The 23,031-nt window shown below is 46.3% G+C and overlaps 2 protein-coding genes across 5 annotated transcripts in view; both read left to right on the top strand.

Moving 5' to 3' along the window:
• Nucleotides 1-18,169, top strand: part of LOC1279992 (serine/threonine-protein kinase GL21140) — a 30,921-nt gene extending 12,752 nt beyond the window's left edge. For 2 of the 4 annotated variants that reach the window (XM_061657507.1, XM_061657508.1), the window contains exons 2-10: nucleotides 10,887-11,292; nucleotides 11,380-11,604; nucleotides 11,687-11,813; nucleotides 11,919-12,336; nucleotides 12,416-12,513; nucleotides 12,590-12,856; nucleotides 12,932-13,081; nucleotides 13,177-13,454; nucleotides 14,125-18,169. In XM_061657507.1, coding sequence (XP_061513491.1) covers nucleotides 11,042-11,292; nucleotides 11,380-11,604; nucleotides 11,687-11,813; nucleotides 11,919-12,336; nucleotides 12,416-12,513; nucleotides 12,590-12,856; nucleotides 12,932-13,081; nucleotides 13,177-13,454; nucleotides 14,125-14,197 — 1,887 coding nt within the window. In that variant the 5' untranslated portion in view covers nucleotides 10,887-11,041 and the 3' untranslated portion in view covers nucleotides 14,198-18,169. Of the gene's footprint in view, nucleotides 1-10,886; nucleotides 11,293-11,379; nucleotides 11,605-11,686; nucleotides 11,814-11,918; nucleotides 12,337-12,415; nucleotides 12,514-12,589; nucleotides 12,857-12,931; nucleotides 13,082-13,176 lie in introns of all 4 variants that reach the window. The other 2 variants (XM_061657510.1, XM_061657509.1) reach the window with 2 other exon arrangements.
• Nucleotides 18,170-19,349: 1,180 nt separating this feature from the next.
• LOC1279991 (peroxidase) lies at nucleotides 19,350-22,416 on the top strand. The gene has a single exon (XM_319784.5). The coding sequence runs from the start codon at nucleotides 20,005-20,007 to the stop codon at nucleotides 22,021-22,023; it is 2,019 nt and encodes a 672-aa protein (XP_319784.4). The 5' UTR covers nucleotides 19,350-20,004; the 3' UTR covers nucleotides 22,024-22,416.
• Nucleotides 22,417-23,031: the final 615 nt, after the last annotated feature.

Genomic DNA, 23,031 nt, shown 5'->3' with positions numbered 1-23,031 from the left:
CAGTTCCCCGCTTTGCTGACTCGAAGCCTTGATGGCCAATTCGTCCGTTCCTGCTTGGCGTGCGCTGTTGGTTATGCAAAACCAAACCGGTTTGCAAGCCGCTGTCTCGCGAGGTTTTATTGTCCGTATTTGGTGCGAAATCGTTGCCGTCCCCGTTGGCGAAGACGTCTCGAGATATCTGCCAACGACACACGCCGATCGGTCAGGCTGATCCAGCAAGTGTGAGAGAAAGAGAGTAACTGGGATTTTTATGTTCGATTATTGGTTGGCCAGGAAGTGTCTCAGTTGCCCATTCGGAAGAACGAAAGGGAAATTGGAGACTCGTTTAGCCATTACACTTGCGACACTTGCGATTGCGGCTTGCCCAGTAATGATTATAGGCGGGAGGAAGAAGGCTTTCAAAATGTATGTCCCGGTGAATGCTTGAAAGTGTCATTTTTTTCTGAATGGGATGGGCCATTTCCTATTGCATGAGGGAAGTATGTTTTATCTTGTAGGAAACGATGCTTATAGTAAAATCGCTTCAGACACACAACCTGACGTCACGGCTTTCCAGCCCATTCTTATTGAGTTCTTTCTTCCAATGGCAGTCTCCCGCGACCATCACATTCCAAACTGTCTGAGTCACATGAAGTATGAAGTGTGGAAAGCGATGAAGTGTTCTAATAATAAATATTCATGTCAAGCAGCAGCAGCAGCAGCACCCTCGCGTTGTGGCCGATGTCAATGTCAGGCGGCGGGAAGTCAATTGTAATGCCATGTTTGTCGATCTCTTGTGGATCGTTCAGCATAACGTACATGGTATTCGTTTCATAGATGCAATTTTCGTATAAAATAAGCATTAAATTGTACTTTTGAGAGCTAAGAAATGAAGATTTTATGCTATTTTTTACATAGGCGCTGTATAATACAATACTGCATTTGGAGTTTTTTTCTCTCTCTCTCTCTCTCTCGCGCCATTCTCCTTAAATGGCCATCAAAAATGCCCCAATCACTTGGCGAATGAGTTTGACTTCTGTGTCCCTGTGTCTGGCACAGAAAAAGTTATTCGAAATCTTTCAAAACAAAGTTGCTGTACCTCTGGCCTTCTCCGCACAGCACGTGCCGTGACGAATGAGCGCGCGGCACCACTGGATGGCCAATGATGGAAGTTCCGGTGAACGCAAGAACGCCACCGTCGCCGCCGCCGCCGCGCACAGGACGACTCCCCCCAAATAGCTGAACTTTGACCGAGTTTCAGTCATAAAGCAAACCGACGAGGGGTCGTTAAATGTTTTCGGTCCATTCTTTGACGCAAGATAGCACCACCGTGCTTGCCTTACCTCTAAACGACCCGCCTAGGGGGGCTCGGGTGCGGTCAGCAGCAGCGCGCCATCCAGTGCTCCCGGTTCTAATTCGAATTGATTTTTGCTCGGTCACACAGCACAAAAGGGGAGGCTTCCATTCCATTTATTGGCCAGCCCGGCGCTCTACGGCTTTTGGCCTAGAATATAACCATAATGAAATAATAAATTTACCGCTGCCGCTATTAGACTTCGTTTCGGTGGTGATGGTGGTGCTGGTAGTAGCAGTACTGGGCCACAGTCGCATAAACAATCGTATGATGGCGAAACGAAACGTATCCTGCCGCGATGTTAACGCATGTTTTATCTACCTATCATGCAGTGTGGTCGGTGTGAACAACCCGATTTTTGGTTAATTAGTATGAACACTTTATGTGTGCTATACACTCGCAGCTCACACAGTAGTCCGGTGACAGTGGTGTACGTACGTGCAATTGCGATGATCTTCTGTGCGCCAAAGACGATCAGCGCCAAAGGAAGACGAACCCTGCAAAACGATCAAACGCTTTCTTTGCTTCGTTCTAATGCCAAATGGGCTCTGTTCAAGCAGTGTAAACAATTGAAGGAATGTTTAAAATGTCGTCGAGTGATTGTGTGTGTGTGTGTGTGTGTGTATATTTTCTTAATGTCATAATCAATCTGAGCGAACGACACACTGCTCTATCTATAAATCCCTCTGGTAGAAGAATTGACCACCCTTGTCGTTGTGTGTTACAGCTGTGCGTTGTGTCATTACTCCTCCTTCTCCCCTGCTTTATCACGTGTGTGTTTCATTTATAAAAATGATTTTCTAAAATTATGTGTTCGTGTAAACGGCCCGTTAACCGTTCCTACACACACACACAACCAAGTATGTGGAAGTGTGTATCGATGACGGCACCGTTTTTCGTAGAGAACGGTTTAGCGTGTTTTGGGGGTTTGGACGTTATTATGTAAATTGTTGATGGCCGTTAGTAGCATCGACCGACAGACAAGGGACAGAAGAGATTTATTCGCCAAGAGTTAACACTCACTTCGCTTGTATGAATAGCACTGTTGTTGGTGTGCGATTTTTTTCTTTAAATTAATATGCTATTAAAAGTGTGAGCGCATGTTTAATCTCCCATCAAAATCTCGGATGCTTGCGGAGAGATTAATGTTCAAAGTCCGTTTAATTGCCCAAAAATTGTGTTTTTTTGCTACTTCAATATTTTTACAACACTTAACTAATTATCTGCAAACGGTAAGCGGTACCGTTCGTAAAACAAATATTGCGTTCTTTGCCGTTCCGGTTCGAGCTCTTCTCTTCCTCCAGCGCATGGAGAAGATCCATAATGCCTTCATTACACTGGTGGGATTTAATGTATCTCTCGATCTCTCTCGCTCTTCCATTGGACAAACAAATAAACATGGCCATTTAACAGATTGTTTTCCTCCCTCTGCTCCCCATCGATGCCACCGTTCTGGCGGTAACCACATCCGCCAGGAGAAGAAGCAGAAGGTGACATTATGCTTCTTGGTTCCTCGGTCCCAACAATCCGACCAGCTGGTTCGACATAAACCTCTTCTTTCCTCCCTGCTTTTTCGTTGTTTTTTTTGCGGACCACTTCCGGACCTCTCCCCAGCTACAGCCACCGTTCGTTATCGATCCACCGCCGCGCTGCAAAATGGATGAAGGTAGAGAGCACCACTGGCTCTTTTTTTGTGCTTCCTCTTCCGATGGTGCTTAGAGGGTGAGATGAAATTGAACCTTTGCCAAACCAGTACGCTGTTCGCGGTGGGCTGAATTTATTAGCATTTGCAAAAAAGTGCGTCATTTACCGCCAGTCCGACGACCCCTCCCTTCGGGCGTCGCGAATTGAGCGAGGGCTACTAAACTGAACGGCAAACACAACTGAGCGGGTCATTGACACCGTGGGCAGAACGGCTCCCAATTGTGCCAACTTCCACAAAAGCAGCGGTAAATTTTCGGGAGGGACCAAAGACCATCCCGACCAACTTGCGACCTGAACTGTTTGGTGGGGGAAACAGCGTGGAAAACCTGGGATTAAGGTTTCTCTTCCCTTATGGGGAGTACGTGTGCTCTGTAAATCCCTCAGGTGGAACGTTTATTAATATTTTGATATTATGCCGACGACGCCGCAAGCCGTAGGAGGGAAAAATGCTCATCTTTTCCGGATTTGTGAAGCTAAAGACGGTGTGTGCTGCTACCGAACCGAAGAATCCGTTCCATTTGGGCAACCGACAACTCCCTTGCCACCTCGCTGCTTAGCTAGTCGGAAGGTGATGGTTTGTAGGGCCAAGAGAAGAGAGTTCATAAGGAGTTTATTCAGTTTATTAAAAAGGGCCCACTGGCTGTGGATTTAATTGTAACTGTGTCGCCAACGTGTCCCATGTTCGCTCATTTTGCGATCACTTCCGGCGCGCGACACTCTCCCGACACACACTCTCTTATCTCTTGGCTGTAGCCTCGACCGACCGACCGACCGACCGACTGACTGACGACAAGGTTAAGGATAGAAGAAGCGTGCTTTCGTCGTCGCCCTAGACCATTCGCGGCGGTTTTGTCGCACGTATATCTCACGGGGTTTGTGCCGATGCTATCAGGGGCACCGGTATCATTTGGAGTGACAGGTTATGAATGAATATTGATCAATCGATAAGAGAAATGGGTGGGGTGTGTAGAGTGTTCAGGCTGTATCATCGGATTGCACCTTCCGGCTTTGTTTACTGTTGCCCGTGTTTACTAATTGCTGTTTTAGTGTGTCGACTTTGAGTGACAAGCTTCTTTTTATGTGAGAGCATGTTTGTATGTTTTTTTTGTTTTAATAAAAAAAAGAAATGAAAAGTGGTATTAAATTTGGAAGAAGGGATAAAATATGTTCCCAGGGTTGTAAAAGTGTCACAAAAGTGTATTTGGAAGCGATGTCAATCAATCTTTCCCCTCAACTCTTCTGATGCACTCGGGATTCGATTATGGATGTTGTGGACTCCTCCTGCTACGCAACCCATGATAACCCAAATTTCGATTACGAAACATATGTCACTGATAGAGACAATTCTTTTTTTTTGTGCAATACCAAAAACAGCTTGATACAATCTTGCTGTGCTTGCGAATGCCAAATGTAATCTTCAAAATAGTCCCAATAAAGCTAAGCCTGTGGACTGGTGATGGGTAAAGTTGGCAAAAATCCGGAGTCGACTCCGATCCGACTCCGACAAATTCGGAATCGACTCCGGAAGGTAGGTCCGCGCTACAATATCCGGAGTCGTCCGGAATCGCCCGGAGTCGAAGTCGTCTGGAGTTGTCCAGAGTCGTTCGGAGTCGTCCAGAGTCGTCGGGAGTCGTGCGGAGTCGTTCGGAGACATCCGGAGTCATCCGGAGTCGTCCGGAGTCGTCCGGAGTCGCCCAGAGTCGTCCGGAATCGCCCGGAGTCGAAGTCGCCCGAAGTCGTCCGGAGTCGTCCGGAGTCGTCCGGAGTCGTCCGGAGTCGCCCAGAGTCGTTCGGAGTCGTCCAGATTTGGAGTCGTCGGGAGTCGTGCGGAGTCCAAGTCGTCTGGAGTCTTTCGGAGTCGTTCAGAATTGTCCGGAGTCGTCTGGAGTCATCCAGAATCGGCTGCAGACGGAGTCGTCTGGATTCGGCCGAGGTCGGCTTGTATAGGAAGTACACGCGCAAAGTGAAAGACAAAAAAAAACACAACGAAAGGAAATGTCTGATCACAAGCACCACACGGCTCCTGCTGACTCCGGATGACTCCGACTCCGAACGACTCCGGACGACTCCGAACGACTCCGAACGACTCCGAACGACTCCGAACGACTCCGCGCGACTCCGGGCGACTCCGGGTTACTCCAGACAACTCCGACTCCGGGCGGATCTAGTGGTTTAATTTTGCCTGAGTCGGAATCGGACTATCTCGGAGTCGTGAATGCGCTCCATACAGTATATCACTACTCTGGACTGCGGGAGGTCAGATCAAAATCACTTGCTATAGGGTAATCATCAAGCCGGTCTCGTAGTACAGTTGTCAACGCGTACGAGTTAATACCATGCCCGTCATGGGTTCAAGCCCCAAATGGACCGTGCCGCCATACGTATAGGACTTGACTGACTATCCTGCTATGGTGGGGTTAATCCATAAAGTCACTGAAAGCCAAGGCCACAAGTGGGTACAGGCCGAGACCCCTTTGACCGACAACGGTTGTGTTGAGGCAAAGAAGAAGAAGAAGATAGGATAATCATATTTACCACAACGCCGCACCCCCAGGCTTTATGATCTATCGATTTTCGGTGGCTTTTATGCCATTCCCCTTTAAATGAAGAGTGTACCCGATACCTGCGGAAGTTGATATAATGTCCCTTCGTATCATTAATGTGTTGTGCAAGAAAAAGTGCACATGATTTAAGGGGGAAACCGATCCAGTAAATGAAGTCCCCCCTGTCCACTGCCCTTTTAGAAGAAACTTTTGTTTTATATGCGCTTATTTCTTTTCCCCTCTTTTATGTTTATGTCTATGGCATGCCGGTTAAAAGAAAAGGGAATTATTACGGTGTCGTAAATAATAGATTTTGTGTTGTGAAAAATTACTCATTAACGGGGGCCTCGTTTGCTGCTTGCCTGCTGTGCAACTCAAAACTGACTTCTCTTTTCCGCGTAGTGACACTCGGGCCAAGTAGCATGACGACCACATATTTCTCTTTCCTAGGCCGGTTTCCGCTGCCATGGCCCCACGGCGCACCGACACACCGAAAGTGGTCCAAAACTAAGTGGTATTAATGATGGTTTTTCGGCTACGCTTTCTCCAAATGGGGCTGGCTGGCTTGCTGACTGGTTGGCTTCCCCGATCGGAAGCGTCAGTTTCGCATCCAAGGTGCACACTGTGCTATGTTGCCAAGGCAATGTGCAATGGAGGCTTGCTAGGTTTTTACTTTTTTTGTGCCACCCCATTCGGGTGGGCCCGTTGATTTCGTTTTCGAAAGGGAAAGCTCCACCGTAGTCGCTACTGCTGCTCCCCACTCCTCCCGATTCACTCACGGAACCACGGATAGTAATTGCTACCGGGGTGCGAGCGTCGCCGCCGCCACCGTGACGCGCTGCTCTGGTGTGTTACAATTAATTCTAATCGAAGCGGTTGTAAATCATTGACGTTTGTGGGGCTGAAAAATGGGGCGTGTGGATGGATCGGATGAATGGGTAAGGGAAATGGGCGCGACCGGTGCGCACGGAAGGAAAAATATGATTGCTGCACATTGCACTCGAGTCAGAGAGAGGGAGAGAGAGAGAGAGAGAGAGAGAGAGAGAGAGAGAGAGAGAGAGAGAGAGAGAGAGAGAGAGAGAGAGAGAGAGAGAGAGAGAGAGAGATGGACAGAGAGAGGAGTTGAAATATGCTCGTTGGGACTAATCGTTGTTATCAGAACGCAGATGGAAGGCAAATGTTTGCCAAGAAAACGTTAGACAGCAATAAAACGGACGCACACTGCTGCCTGCATGCCTGCCTGCGTGCGTTTCGTGTCCCGGTATCGTATTTATCTTGTTGGACGTCTGTTGTTGTGTAAGGTGGTGGTTGGGCTGTGTCCTCTACTCTCCCTCTGCTCTTTTTGTAGGATCATATTGATTGTTTGTTCTCTGTCTGTTAAAACAAAATAGAATAACAAATCTGTTTTAGCTCGTTATTTGCATTTCATCTTTACTTTATTTGTTTTTTTTTCTAGCTTTTCTTTCTCCTTCTTCTTCTTCTTCTTCTTCTTCTTCTTCTTGTTTTTCTTATTATTATTATTATTATTATTATTATTATTATTATTCTTATTCTTCTTCAGCTTTTGTTTACCTTACTTTTCCAATTTGATAGAATGTTATATCGTTTGTCAGATGTTTGTTTTATAATCAAAATATAATTAAAAAAATATGAAAAAATATAATAATAACAAAATATAATAAAATATAATATATTTTATAATTAAAAAACTAATCATTTATTTTGATTATTAAGGTATCACCCATTTTTAACTACTTTTTCCAAGTTGTCGTAATTTTTCTCAATACTTATGGCTTTTTTCTGTGTTTTTTTTTAAATATAATTCGATAATATGTTTTACTATTATTCCTTTACTATACCAAAAAACTTTACGTTATTTACAAAAATAATGTATACTTCTTAGTAAATGAACAAACATATCCTACTTGTTATTAAACTATAATAATATATAATAAAAAAAAACTAACTACAAGGATTTGAATATTAAACACACATCCAACGTTTATCGTAATCGCTTTTAAAGTTCAATTAAAGCAATTAATGTACGGATTACGTTCACCAAAAGTGAACGCAAAAGACATTAAACGCAAACATTAATAAACAGATCATTCTACTGCAAGTAGTCAGTTAGAAACAGTGGCAAGGCGGTAAGCATCTTCCGCCCTTTCTATTAAGATAGCTTTAGAGGTCAGTCTGGCGGGCGATAGACGACGAGTGTTTATCTTTTGATGGTGGTGGATCCGCGCGCGCAATTCTCCTACCATTTCCTAAACCGTCGTGTCGACTGTGAAGGTCTTTCGGGGCCGGTGGTAAGCGACGAAGAAGACGTTGGTCTTCGGTCCTGTGTGCGCCACTTACGTGCTACAATTAGGCCGGTTCAGCGTTTTGCAGCAGGTGGTCAGGAAATTAGCGTAGCGATACATAGTATACACACACACACACACACACACACACACACACACACACACACACACACACACACACACACACACACACACACACACACACACACACACACACACACACACACACACACACACACACACACACACACACACACACGTTTACCACCCACTGAGCGAGCCCCGTTGCATTCAGTTGCGTCCAGTCCGACGATCGATGCCACGACGACCATTACGCCATCAAGCGAATCCATCATACTCTAAACAGTCGATCCAGCCTTTTTTTTGTATTTGCCTTTCCACTCCCCCTACATTAGCTACAGCGTAATGGGTAATGTGCACTGCATAGTATTTTCTTACTAATTTGCTAACGTTGCTCATGTACCTCCCTTGACTGTGGGTGGCAATCCGTATCGGACGTTGGTAGGGCATTGGAGGATAGTTACGTAAAACGTACCCGTAGATAAGTGAAGCACACGGAAATCGATCAACCTTGTTGTGTCGATCATCTTGAATATTAGAACGATCGAGTAGAATTGCATGCGGTTTAATGTTAAAATGGCTTTCTGTTTTATGCCAACATAAACATGACCGAAACATATAAACAAATTATTCATACGTTGTTATTGGCGAGATCAAGAAGTGGGTTTTTTATGTCAACCTACGTATTAGGTCATTATCGTTGAAGGGAGTCCCTTATTTTCCCCCTTTTTACAAACAAGTGCTGCTTTTTTTTTTACTCCAATAAATAAACTATCAACCTGGACAGAGGAGGGACATGTTTTAAATAAATAAAATTACACTCCAACACTGTCACCCGTGTCCCCGTTGCCAGTTGCACACTACTGACCATTACCATCACCGACTGCACCATGCGTCGATGCAGCAATCAAAGTTTGCAATCGTTGTTCAACCATTTGTGCTTACTGGATTCCATATATGACAGAGGGGGAGGAATATTCCCGTGCTGATGTTTCCCGTTGCGAATATGTACAACGACCTGATCAACGAGCACATCGAAACATCAGGGGGAATCCGTTATTGCTGTACTTTCGTCTTATCTGTTTGTGATCGAGCGGGTTATTACACTAATGAAATTAAATTTGTATTACAAAAATTTTCTAATGCGTTTTAAATCATTGTTTCGTTGTACTGAAATTTAATGATCATTTATTTTAATATCTTTTGCAATCAAATAGCTAAAAAATCGTAAAATTTTTCTCCCTCTTTTCATGGTAGCAGCATTACGAGCTGAAAGAACAATGTTTGCATTGAATGTTCTTTATGTTTACTTTTGCTTTTCAGACCAGGCCTGTGGGGTGTAAGTTTCAAGGTCGGCAGTTGGTGGGTGGAAAATGTTTTTTTTTCCAAATGTTAAGAAACATTTTACGAGCAAAGGGAAACTGTTGCTACAACATTCTTCTTTGGGTGGAGGGATTTACCTTTGGACGGCCGTCAATTGTGATGTTTCGTTGTTTAGATTTACTGCTTAGCGGTCAACAGTCAAGTCATGGTTGCTTTATGATCGATGGATCAATCCCTTCTATGCTGTACAAGCCTTACTTTACATTTTTAAATATAAATTTCTTATTTGAACGAATTGGAATGATAGGTTAAATTCTTATCATCACTTCGACAAAAAATTCGGCAGTTACTCTGTTTGCTGGCTAATAACAGGTTTCGAGGGCATTTTATGTGACAAATTTGATTTGGAAATTGACACAGATTGCTGAAGAAATTTATGAAATTGATAGCATTGATCACATGAATATTTATTTATTTCTTGATAAAGTATTAATGATGGATTAAATTTAATTACTTTCTTCGATCTCCAGTCATTTTATAATCTATAGACATATAAGTTCATTATCTCAACTAAACATATTTTAGCCAACAAATTCAACTCAATTCAATAAGCAATCGTTTTTTAATTCCTTAATTATTGTTCCTAATTCAAGGATGGAGTTCGGCTTATTTAACATGTTAGGCACCGATAGGTTTCATGGGGCGGTCCCGTGGTACAGTCATCAACTCGTACGACTCAATAACATGCCCGCCATGGGTTCAAACCTAGAATGGACAGTCCTCCCCGTAGCAAGGATGGACTTTTCCGGCTGCGTGGTAATAAATTAAGTCTCGAAGGAATGTATAGGCCGGCTTGTCCGCGTAGGACGTTACGCCAAATAGAAGTAGAAGAAGGTTTCATGTAAAGTCACTTCTTAAGGGAGAATATATACCACAGGACAGATAATTGCTAAATATTGCTTTAATTACCTTACAAGTGTTGTGTTGTTACGATTGTACTTCAAACAGTTGAAGACTTATATCACCAATATCACTACTAAAAGCTCTGTTATAGAGCTAGAGTTGCAGCATGATCGTAGTAGAATCATGAAATCAAAAAGAAACTTCAAAGCTATTCTCACCTGTTATTTTCCTCCTATGAAGAAAGCTAGCAGCTTGCAATCAAATAACCTATTTGGTAACGAAAGTACGAGTACCTTAATGGTCCATTTTCGATACGAAACGGTACACTGAACAGCTTCAAAGGTTGTATTTACTCTGGAAGGGTGGGAGGACGAGTGAACCTTTTTCCCTGCGCGCGCTGCTCCACCAGTAGTGGGATTGATTTTCTATTACACGCTTCTTACATCAACGGTTCATGATGATAATGATTATGATGGGATAGTGTAAGGGCAGAGGAGTGTGAGTAGAAAAAATTAATGATTTTAGTGTAGTGTTGGTGAGTGTTTTCCACTAGAATTGAAGAGAAAAACTGATGGGATAGTATAATAAAGCCTGGAAGGTTGAAAGTGTTGCCCTTTGCACATTCCATTGCACACGCCGGGGTCGTAAGCGTAATATTCATCCACAATTTTGTTGCTTTTTTTCTCTCCTCTCCAGAAGCCTGCCTGGTGTTGCTAACACAAAGAAGCAGCTCCCCGGCCCGCTCTTCCAGCGGCTAGAACACATTCTTGCGTAAGGTGCGATTTCCACCTCGGGGCGCCACCTTCACTGGTACACACACTGGTAGGAGGCACACATAGACGGAAGGTGGCATGGAAGTGAGCACCCATACAACTTCGACACTGAGTCGAAGCAACAGTCGGACCAGCTCCAACTCGGAGCTCGAGAAGGAACTGATCGATCTCGACATCAGCGGCGGCGCGAACAACAAATCCAACACACTCAAGAAGCGCATCTCGAGCAGTCGAACGCCGGCGAAGAAAGCGAAAAGAATACGATTTTTTCGTAATGGGGACAAATTCTATCCCGGCAGCACGATACCGGTGTCGGTGGAGCGTTACAGGTAATGTTAGCCAAGGTGGCAGCCAAATGTTGTACTTTTGCATTACTCAATCATGTATTAACGTGCTTTTGCTCTTTCCCATTACAGATCGTTCGACAGTTTGACGGAAGATTTGACGCGCCTGCTCGAGGACAGCGTGACGCTGACCGGTGCAATACGCGCCATCTACACGCTCGAGGGCAAAAAGATCGAAAAGGTGGACGATCTGGAGGATGGCAAATGTTACGTGTGTTCCTGCAACAATGAAGGCTTCAAGCGAATAGACTATAACGTATCTAACACAAACACCAAGAATCCCAACAGACTGTCTAGGTAGGAATTTAGGAGCCAAGCTCAAATAGAACTGAGTGCGTAATCTAATGCTATTTGCGGCCTGTTTTTTTTTCTGCGGCAGACTAATACGCCCCCTATCGCCAGTAAAGAACGGTGGCTCCAATGGGTCAACGCCGCTGAAAGAGATCGATTCCGTGGTGCATCCACGGATCGTGACACTCATCCGCAATGGTGTGAAACCGCGAAAGGTAACTATCGAGCAGCAAACAAGCTGCTTTGTAAGCTGATTAGTAGTGAGGGTGAACCCATGTTACTTTACCTTTTCTTTTGCTCGCCTTTGCTCCTCTCCCCAGATCCTGCGATTACTGCTAAACAAACGGAACAGCCCCACGTACGAGCACGTGCTGACCGCGATCACGCAATGCGTCAAGCTAGATACCGGCTGCGTGCGGAAGGTGTTTACCGTGGCCGGGGTGCCGGTGCAGCGGTTAGCACAGTTCTTCGAGGAGGATGACGTCTTCTTCGCGTACGGTAACGAGCGGGTCGGCAACAACGATTTCGAGCTGGAGGCCGAGGAAAGCAAAGCGATCGCCGCGCACCGGAAAACGCTACGCAGCAGTACGACGCGCACGGGACCAAAGCCCAAGATGCCGGTCAAGAGCCACAACGATACGTTCGTTTGCGTGGACGAGTCGGCACTGAACGGTGGCATTCTGCCGGACTCGTTGCCCCTGGAGCTGCAGGCCAAATATACGCTCGGGTCCATAGTTGGTGAGTTTTGTTTGGCTGTTCTAGTAGAACGGGTGAATTGTAATTGCATCTTTTATAACCACCTTACCCTTCCTACTAGGTGATGGAAATTTCGCCGTAGTACTGAAATTGAAGGATAAGCAGAACCACACAGAATACGCACTGAAAATTATCGACAAATCAAAATGCGCCGGCAAGGTAAATTTGATTTTATTCTTAGTAAAAGGAAACACTCCTAATTAATCCTTGTTTTTTTACTTCGCCTTCGTTTTAGGACCATTATCTAGCGGCCGAAATCCGTGTGATGAAGAAGCTAAACCATCCGTACATCATACAGCTGGTGCACGATATCGAAACGATGAAGAACATGTATCTCGTGCTGGAGCTGGTGCGCGGCGGCGATCTGTTCGACGCCATCACGCGTGTGACCCGCTTCTCGGAGAACCAATCGAAGATCATGATGAAACATTTAGCCTCCGCGATGGCGTACATGCATTCCCTCAGCATTGTCCATCGGGACATTAAGCCGGAAAATTTGCTGGTAAGTGGAGCTGGTCGATGGATGACAAATTGTGTTGTGTTTTCTAATTGGAATTTTACTTTCCCGCTTTGCCAGGTGGAGCTGGATAGTGATGGTAATGTCGTGCTGCTGAAGCTCGGAGACTTTGGGCTCGCCTGCGAGGTAACCGAACCGTTGCTCTCGATCTGCGGCACACCGACGTACGTTGCGCCCGAGATTCTGATGGAATCCGGCTACGGCGTGAAGGTATAGTTTTGTTTTGTTTGTTACATACAAGCTGCTTGGACGATGGGTCGTTTTAATATACTTACATCTTTTGTCTTTTGTTTCGCTTCCTCCAGATTGATGTTTGGGCCGCTGGCATTATCCTCTACATTCTGCTGTGCGGCTTCCCACCATTCGTTTCGCCCGACAATCAGCAGGAGCAGCTGTTCGATGCGATACTGAACGGGTACTTTGACTTCCCCGCTCCGTACTGGAACAACATCGGCGACAGTGTGCGCGATCTGATCATCAACATGCTGCAGTCCGATCCGGAGCTGCGGTTCTCCAGCGAGGACATACTGGACCATCCGTGGCTGACCAGCAACATCGTGGACGATACGCGCGATCCTAATGGGTACCGAATTTTCTCCAACCACGTGTATTAGGCGCACGCTGGTTGCTGGGTAGCTTTGTGTATAGAATTTCGTTTATTTTGTACGCTTGTTTTTTTTCGGTTTGTTTCGGCACCAGTTCAGCGTGGTGATAGCGAACATTATCGCACTGTTTGATTGCCGTTATTTATTTTTTTGCGAGCGGTGTTTTGTTATAGGTGTATTTTATATAGTGTGTGCTCTAGTGCAATACACCCGCCGCCGAGAGGAAAACGGGCAGGGGGCGTATTCTGTGATGAAATTGACATGCGTTTTTTTTAATGTATGTTTATCTGTTTGTTGTTCAATATTTTTTTCTGTTTCGTTTTCTCGCGATAGGCTTGATTTCATTTCAATCTGCGGTAATTTACACAGTAGATTTGAAACCATAATTATGATTAGACTCTTGTTTGGTTCGTTTGTAGAGAAAACAACAGTTGTGCCCTTTGATGTTTTAGCTTATTGAAGACGATTTTCTTCTCTCTTCTCTTTCATTCCACAAATGCATCACAACACAACAATTCATCAATTCGCTTGGATGAATAAATAATAACCGGGCAAAAAAACCACCATATACAACACAACATCTTAATCACAACAACGACAACAACACAATCCACGGCCCCATCCACTTTCTCCTTCCCAACCCCGCAGTATCGTTGTTGAAGAACAGTGTGGCGGCGGTCAGCTGGAGTCATTGGTGGGCATTCCCATCACTACCCAGTAGAAGGGAGCGGAGATGTATACGCGTAACGCGATCTATGTGTTACAACCCCTTACAACCAGCGCGGAGAGTGACCGATATTTGACTTACATTGGCGAGTTTTATCGGCAGTGTGGTGGTGGTGGTGTATTAGCGGTAGCAGCTTATCTTGTGCATGGATATAAAGTCAATCTCGTGTTGTGTCGTACTCTCCCGGACCTCATCCAAAATATCTCACCGTACTGCTGGTGTGGGTAAATTTTAAGCAAAAGTCGACGCCAATCGAAAGCAAGGTTTGTGTCAATTTTGTCGAATGCTTTATATACCATGCTTTGACAACAGCACCGCGCATTAGGGCAGCCGTTTAGTTTTGCCAGTGAGCAGCTTAATTGTTTGTCGGCATGCTGAAATATTGACACCCAAAACATTCGTTCGTTTGGTTTTAGTTAAATCTGCACCATCACACAGCTTAGCGTAGTTTGCCAGGGGAAGTGAATCAGTTTTCTCCCATCATTGGCACGACGTATGCGTAATTTTACCGGTAGGATAAAACCAAGTCATCATAATCCGGACAATTGTTATTTAGCAAGCTTAATTTGTATAGAAAAAACACACATTACGTAGAATTATGAGACTATTATTACCAATTACGATTGTACACAATCACACACACACGACGGCATGTTAGCAATGCATATTTATTTATCTTTCTTAGCATAATCTTAGTTGTGCAAAAGGTGTAATGAAATTATGACGATAAAAAAAAACCTGGGGGCACGAAACTGCACGAACACAAACATTGCAAAGCAAAACAAAATGTTACTCATCTTCAGTCATCGTCACAAATTGTGGTAATATGTGTGTTTGAGCGATGGAGTTTGATATTTTAGTTAATGGCTAGTTTTTGGTATCATTTAAAATAGGCACGTTTGCGGTTTTTTTTTCTTCATTTCGTTGTTAAATGCCTGACTGGAATGACTCGGTTATTGCTTGTCCCCTTTCCTTGTAATAAAAAAGAAGGAGAATCATTGAAAATTCGGCATTATGTTATGATCGGTAGATAAATCAAATCCCTCTTTTCTTCTGTTACAAAAATGACGCACAATCAAATTTAATTTTCTCACATTTTAATGAATGCTTCACACATTTTCTTTTCGTAGCATTTAACGCTCATCTCTTTGTGTAGTGGTAAAGATCTCAAAATGTTTTTTTTTTCTTTTTTGCATTACCATTTTCTTGTAATTCTGTTTACCGCCGCGACCCTGCTGGATTGTAGCTGCGCAATTTTACGTTTTTTTTTATTATAATAACAAACCCTGTACGTTAAACAACTAATAATCATTCCACTTCTTTCAACCATTGCAGCATTTCCGTAATGAGTTCTTAACGATAGTCTGTAAACTTGTAAACCTCATAGTACTCACTACAAACACATACACACAGAAACGCCCTTTTTACACAGTAAGAAAATTGCATAAAAAGGCCAAGAAAAAAGGAGCCGTTTAGGGTGCAGTTTAGGGAGTAGTGCATCGGATAATGAAACAATATTGTTTGATAATCATATCATCTAAACGTTCTTATAAAAAAGCAAGCCACTGTCCCTCAGTAAAGGAATGTTTCGGTTTTAGTGCTGTAACAAAGCAACAATTTACAATCATTCTGGAACGATGGTTTTGCACTGATTCATTGTAGTGTTATTTTCAACCTAAAATAACAACAAGAAAGGCCTAGACAACCTGCATCAGCATACACTGGAGTGGAGTGAAATGTAAAGAAAACGGATCGTTTTGCAGTGTGTAAAAACAGGAATCGTACTGCGTTTGAAAGGACACACATACGGACATAAGTACGATGAGTTTGTGTGTGTGTGCTTTGGGATGAAACAGTTAAACGTAACGTGCCTCAAGAAAATGATATCATCCATTACAGGCGACCAACAGCCAGCAAGTGTTGGGACGACGACGGTGGTGGGGCCATCGCGTCCACCAAAGGCGTCATCACATCAGGCGTGCAGAATAGGGTATGGTTTTATACACACATAAATAGAATATACAGTTTGTAGATGGCTTATTGGCTTTTTAGAATCGTTTACGAAGTGGAACCGACAGACAGTAAACATCCAAAAAAAAGCGTCGCGATCATAGAGACAGAGGCAATAGTTTTGAACGGTTTCTTCCTCACACAAACTACACAATATTGACGAATTTCAAGCAGTAAGTGTAGGAGAAATACTATCACACGTCACACACACACACACTATTCTATTCTCGAATTAAACTCCCGCAGTAACAACATTTCTGTACAAAAGCCACAAGACGACTGTGTGTTGTAGTGAAGTCAATTAGTCTGCAAACTAAGATCCATAGAATGATAGTGTTAAACAAAAACTACACTACAAACTCAGCCATCCGTCTTCTCTTAACTCTGTCCAGCGGTGGCATGGGTTGTGGACTAGCAGCTGCTTCTGCTTTTTTTCTGCTTTTCCCCTTTTTCCAGACCAAGCTATCGTATCGTTTTCCTTCTTGCGTTAGCTTTACGAAACGAACAAAACAGAGAGGAACCCAAAAGAGGGTGTAGAATATAATACGAAACGCTTATCATCAACAACAAACAAGCCAGAAGGACAATAAGAAGGACACGTGCAGAAGGGATGCAAAATGAGCCAACAGGCAGCAAACGAACAAAACCGCGAACACAGGAACCAATTAGTATTGAGAAAGGTAAACTTCAACTTCCACATGCATACAGGGTTTTGCCAGGAGTTCTCGTAGCTGTGGGACGCTTTATTGAGTCTTTCTTGCGCGAAATCAGCTTAATGTAATGTGAATTGGACTCTATAGCATCCTTGTTGGACAAATCCAATAGGAATTTCCAAGGAGCCTATAGAGCTCAATTTCCATCATTTGAAGTTCACTACTTCCGATAAGAAAGAGTCAAGGAAGTGTTCCGCACCTCTGAGAACCCCTGGAAAACCCTGGTAACCCCTCCAATCCACACACATTAGCCTCGCAAATTCCGGTTGCAAAATACGCTACAGATAATTGTAATTCACGCAGAGCGTCACTAACATCCATCCACTTCAAACAAGGACAGCAAACACAAATGCAGTTAAAACCATATTAATATCGAACAGGTCGCAGGCCGAGTTATAGAAGACATTCATCCGATCGTTTTAGAGTCCAATTTGTGGCCCCCTCCCCACTGGCGTTTAGCAATGCCAGGGAAAGGGAAAGAGATCTATATATACATATATTGAATTAAGCTTTATTATTACTTCTTTCGCATATCCGCATCTCCTGCAAGCAAAACCGTGCAAAACAAAAACCGTAGAGATTGTGTAAATATAGTCAGAATATTATAATATTACCCAACCCACACGCCGCACGGGTGGTTGAGCTCGGTTAAACAAACGGTTGCAATCCACTACTACTACTATTACTACTACTATTACTGCTACTATTACTATCAATGCGATAATGAGTGTGAGGGATATAGAGAAGAGTGCTCTTATAAGTTTGCCAAATTATGTGTGATGTTTGAATTTAACTTTCTGTTTTTGGCTTCTTCTGGCAAAGTGATACATAAATACATACACACAAAGAGAGAGAGACACACATACACACACACACACACACCTTTGCAACGAAATCATTTAGCATTAACGAAGCATTTCGGCACGAAATCAACGATCGCCTCCACTGTGCTTGGGTATTGAGAGAGGTGTACTACATTAAGTGCATATTTAGTGACTTTTGCTGCCCCTCGCGGATATGTAGCAGGCGACCACCTCCCCCCCCCCCCCCCCCAAATACAAAGAGCGTGTGTGTGTGTATTAATCAAAAAAACACAATACATAATGCATAAGGAGCGAGCGTTTTACAGCATATAAACCCAAAATCGTCCATGCACAGGACGGAAAGTGAAGCAACAAGCAACAACTCCCCCAATATGAATAAATTATTCTATCGTGAGCTATTGAAAACCTATGAAAACAAAGAGAGAAAGAGTGATCACGTTGATCGTGTGCGATCGAGAGGTACACCTGACGATTGATCAATATTTTGAAAGAACTTAATCTCGTTTTTTTTGTATAAAAATTTAAAATTCCGTTGAAGCTCTTACTATCTCAGTTCCGCTTTCTTAGTAATGGGATTTCCCTTCAAAATGTTTGTTTCTAAAGCTAACCCAAAGCTTTCGTTTATTTGCAGCAAAATCTAAACACACCGTGTAAGCCTTCGTTTTAAGGTCGGGAATGCACCGTTAGCGGGCTAGATCCTACTCTTACAAACAAACTGTAAAAACTGCAACTGACAACTCGCAGTAAAAATGCGTCTTCTTCCTCTTTTACTTATCAACTCAATTGGTAATCGATTCACACGTTCTTCGATGCTTCGAAAACCGCAACACGCGTACCGGGTACCGGTTTTTGCTAAATAGATTTCAATCAACTGACGCAAAACTGCCGCCTGCGCCTGGTTGGGACCAGTTTGCGGCAGATCCACAATCTTTATTGCAAAATGCGCCTTTTTTATAGATATTTCCAATATCCTGTTTACGAGTGAGGAAGATTTTTCTATTCCATTCATTCAACAAACAAAAGTGGCACAGAATACAGCCTCTCGCTGCGTTCCAATCGCTGTTTTTGCCTGTGCCCCTGCGTGCTGGGCCAGCTAAAGGTCGCCCTTAATAGCACTTAATTTCCCTTTGATGAGTCATTTTGCCCCCCCCCCCGACGTTCTAACAAGCTGGCGTGTTTTTCCAAAGTGGCGATCGATCGCGAAACGCGGAAAAGAAGACACGTTGCGCCGCCAACATGCGCTTGCATGCGCGAACAGTGCGCGATCGGAATAGGGGTAGAAGAGCAACGATTTAAATGCGTCTCTAATGATCCTCTCTCGGCATCGGCCGGTTGGAATGTTTCCTCTTCCTACAATGAGTCGAAGAAGGTTTGAAGGTACAAGATTGACTCAAAATCTCGCCAGAAGGAGCACATTATCTTCTTATTCAAACAAACCGAAATAAACCTTAACTAAAGCCAATGCCTTTGTGCTTGATTTCCGATCGCTTATCCGCACATTTTTCAAACCATTTCAAACAGTCCCATCACGTACACACACGTTTGCTGGCTGGGAGAGACCGACCCAGCTTTCCTCCTCCCTCGCTTTTGTTCCGCGGTTTGGGATTGACGCGAGCCCCGGTTGTGTGTTGACTATTCCGCGAGCGTGTGTCCGTCGTCACACCCGCACGCAAACGGCGCGGCTATAGAACACGTCGTTGTGTTGCGTCGTCGTTGGCGATCTTTCTTGTGTTTGTTGACTTGATCGGGGTTTGAACGCATCGCAGGACGGGAAAAGGCCACATAAACGATCACACTGCACACACAGACACACAGACACAGAGACAAACAGACACTCTCCCGTCCCGCGATAAGGTAATAGCGACCGCATGGGTCACCACCAAAGGGGAACACGCGGCACGCGAAAGAGAACGAGACAGAGGGATTGAGTCAGCGGTTGTGGAACTCGTTTTGTGGCCCCGAGCGGCCCTGGAGGGGTGAGAAAGGAGGGGAGGTTCCCTATGAAGGAACTTGGTGATAATGTTTGGAGTAAACAAAAACATCCATGCGCAGCGAGAAGAGTCAATTCTCCGCTAGCGATCCGAACGAGTGGACGCGCGCGCGCGCACTCTCTTGCCGCAACCGCTTTGCGTATCGGAGTTGTGAATTTGTTGTTGTTGTGCGCAATTCATCAGGTTCGTCAGTGTGTGATTGTGTGCTGAACAAGTGTGCTTTTATGAAGAAAATTTCCACACAGAACAGAAACTGAAACAAAATGTGTAAGGTGTTGCTGCTGCTGGTAGCGTGCACAGTTGCACCACTGGTCGCGGAAAGGCTCGCGACGCTCGATCGGCTGGCTGGGTACGCGAGCAAAACCAATCTGGAGACAGCGCTGGACTACGGCGAGGCAATCTACGAACGATCCAAACGCCTCGAATGCTCGCTAGCGGCCGGCACGCGCACCAAGGTCGTCAAGGGTGGCACCACGTACGCGCAGATCATCGACGGCTACCCGACGCCCAGTACCCAGCGGCAGGATCTGCTCGCCCGCAAAGTGCTGCGTGCGTCCGGCTTCTTCGTCAACCGTTACTGCCTGCCGAGCAGCATCCCTTCGTACGAGTGTGGCCTCTTCCTTGCCGGCACCGAAATCCCCCCGTCCACGATCGCCGATCAGTGTCGCAGCTTGATCGAGGCGAAAGAGTACAGCGACGAGTACCGGCGACTACTCCCCGCCCTGTACGACGACGGTGTGTACAAGTTCCGGCGCAGCACCACCGGTGGAGAGCTGCCGGCGGCACGGGACATCTCGAGCCGCTTCCATGCGGCCCACAACGGGCGGCAACCGGCCCCCGACGCACGCCACTCGGTGGCGCTCGTCCAGTGGAGCCAGTTCGTTGAGCACGATCTTGCGAAAACCACCGTCCAGACGATGCACGACGGCACGGGCATTGAGTGCTGCACGGGCGAGCACGGTCCGCTGTTGCCCCGGTACCGGCATCCGTCCTGCCAGCCGATGGAGGTGCGCGAGGACGACCCATACTACCGCACGTACCGGGCGACGTGTCTCAACTACGTGCGCAGTGCCCTTTCGCTCGGCAGCACCGGCGGTTGCCATCTCGGGCCGGCGAACCAGCTGAACGCGGCCACCAACCGGTTGGATCTGTCGCAACTGTACGGCAGTGGGGCGAACGATACGCGCCTGCTGCGCACGGGCAAGGGCGGTCGGCTGCAGGCGCAGCTGTTCGATTCGGCCGAGTATCTGCAGCCGGCGGCCGACGGGCGGCTGTGCGTGGCCGATGCGAACCTCGAAACCGTTTGCTACGGGTCGGGCGATACGCGCGTCAACGTGAACCCGTACATTACGCTGCTGCACACGCTGTTCCTGCGGTCGCACAACCGGCTGGCGAAGCATTTGGCCCAGCTGCGCCCGGACTGGACGGACGAGCGGCTGTTCGCGGTGGCACGGACCGTTAACACGCGCCTCTACCAGCGCATTGTGCGCGAGTGGTTGCGGGCGGTGGTAGGTGAGGCGGCTGGGGATCCCACTCCGCCACCACCCGTCGGCGAACGGAACGATCGGGTGAGCAACGAGTTCGCAACGGCCGCCATCCGCTTCTACAACACGATGATGCCGGGCGAGATCGCGAACGCGATCGGATCGTACGATCTCGAGCGTCTGTTCTACCGGCCCAAGGATCTGCGCAAGCGGGAATACTTTGCCCATCTGGTCGGTTCCGTGCTGGGGCAGAACGCAATGTCCCTCGACACCGCGTACGTGGACGACCTGGCGCATCTGCTGTTCGGTGTGCGCAACGTGGGGCTCGATGTGCTCGCGCTCGACATCCAGCGCGGACGGGATCATGGGCTGGCCCGCTACACCGACTACTACGCGCTGTGCACTGGCCGCCCGGTGAGTGGTTGGGCCGACCTCGAGCCGGTGCTGAAGGCGGACGATTTGGAAATTGTGCGCGCCTCGTACGCAACCGTGCACGATGTCGATCTGATCGTCGGAGTGATCGCGGAGCGCCCGGTGAATGGTGGGATCGTTGGCCCAACGCTGTCCTGCCTGATCCGGGAGCAGCTGGACCGATCGCTGGCGATCGAGGTCGACTCATCGCCGGTCCCGTTGGAGCGGGTCGATGCACTGCTGGCGGAGTACAGTGCGGCACGGTTTATGTGCGACACGGCACAGGTCGACCGGGTGCAGCGTGACATTTTCCGCGTCCCAGCGGTCGATAACCCGCAGATCCGGTGCGCCCAGTTGCCGTCGCTCGATCTTGCGCGACTCGTTTAGAGACCCGGTTCTGAGCAGCAGCCGCCCGCAGGTGGGGATAGAAAGCCGCTGTGGTACAGCCAGTTAACCGGAGGCTGTACGAAAACGCCATTAACGTGAAGGAGAAAGGTCGAACCGGGTCGTGCGCCGAGGAAGTGACTACTTTAGGGTCAATTAATCATGGTTGAGTGCGTCCCCGCAGCCCCCCAGGCCCCGAGTAGGTCCAGTTCCTCACACGGCAACGTTATGTTCGTTATGCTCCTCCCCCCATCCTTCTTCAGCAGTCTCTCTTTACGAGTTTAAATGTAAAAGCCTAGGTTAATTGAATTCGTAGTAATATGTAGTGTGAGTGTTTGAATCGATTTTAGTAAGCAAATAAAAGCATCAGTCTTCGCTGAGAAGCTTGTCATCGAACGCCCGTCTACCCTGAGATAATCCTAGCAAACCTAGCACATTATCACATTTCCATGGCCGTACACGGCGTTCGTTTGAATATTGCACCCAGTAGGCGCGTCATTTGTTTTGCAAGATTGTTGTTGTACTCCCTTTGCTCAGAGAATGCGAGAGAGAGAGAGGAAAAGCGTGGAGAGACGAGAGCGGAAGATGCATTTCAACGAGCCAAGGGCAAGATTGCGGTGTAGAATAGTGATGGGTAAAGTTGGCAAACATCGAGAGTCGAATCCGATCCGATTCCGATAATTTCGGAATCGACTCCGGAAGGTAGGTCCGCCTAGCATTATCCTGGAGTCGTTCGGAATCGGCCGGAGTTAGATTCGTCCGGAGCTGGCCTTTGAAATAATGGCCTGTATACGAAATGTTTCGCAGCAGTGAAAAACGCAACGAAATGAAAGGCCTGGTCACAAGCACATTACACCGGACGGCTCCTGTTGACTCCGGTCGACTCCGAATGACTCCAACAGACTCCGGACGACTTCGGACAACTCCGGCCGACTCCGACTCCGAACGATTCCGGGCGACTCCGCACAACTCAGGACGAGTCCGGGCAATGCAGGACGACTCTGGACAACT

Source organism: Anopheles gambiae, chromosome 3 (assembly GCF_943734735.2).
Source record: "Anopheles gambiae chromosome 3, idAnoGambNW_F1_1, whole genome shotgun sequence".
Lineage (NCBI taxonomy): Eukaryota > Metazoa > Arthropoda > Insecta > Diptera > Culicidae > Anopheles > Anopheles gambiae.
The sequence above is the reverse complement of the archived record's forward strand: the minus strand, read 5'-3'. Positions and strand labels throughout refer to the sequence as shown.

Coding starts and splice junctions, on each gene's coding strand:
- LOC1279991 (XM_319784.5), top strand. CDS start 20,005: ATGTGTAAGGTGTTGCTGCTGCTGGTAGCGTGCACAGTTGCACCACTG.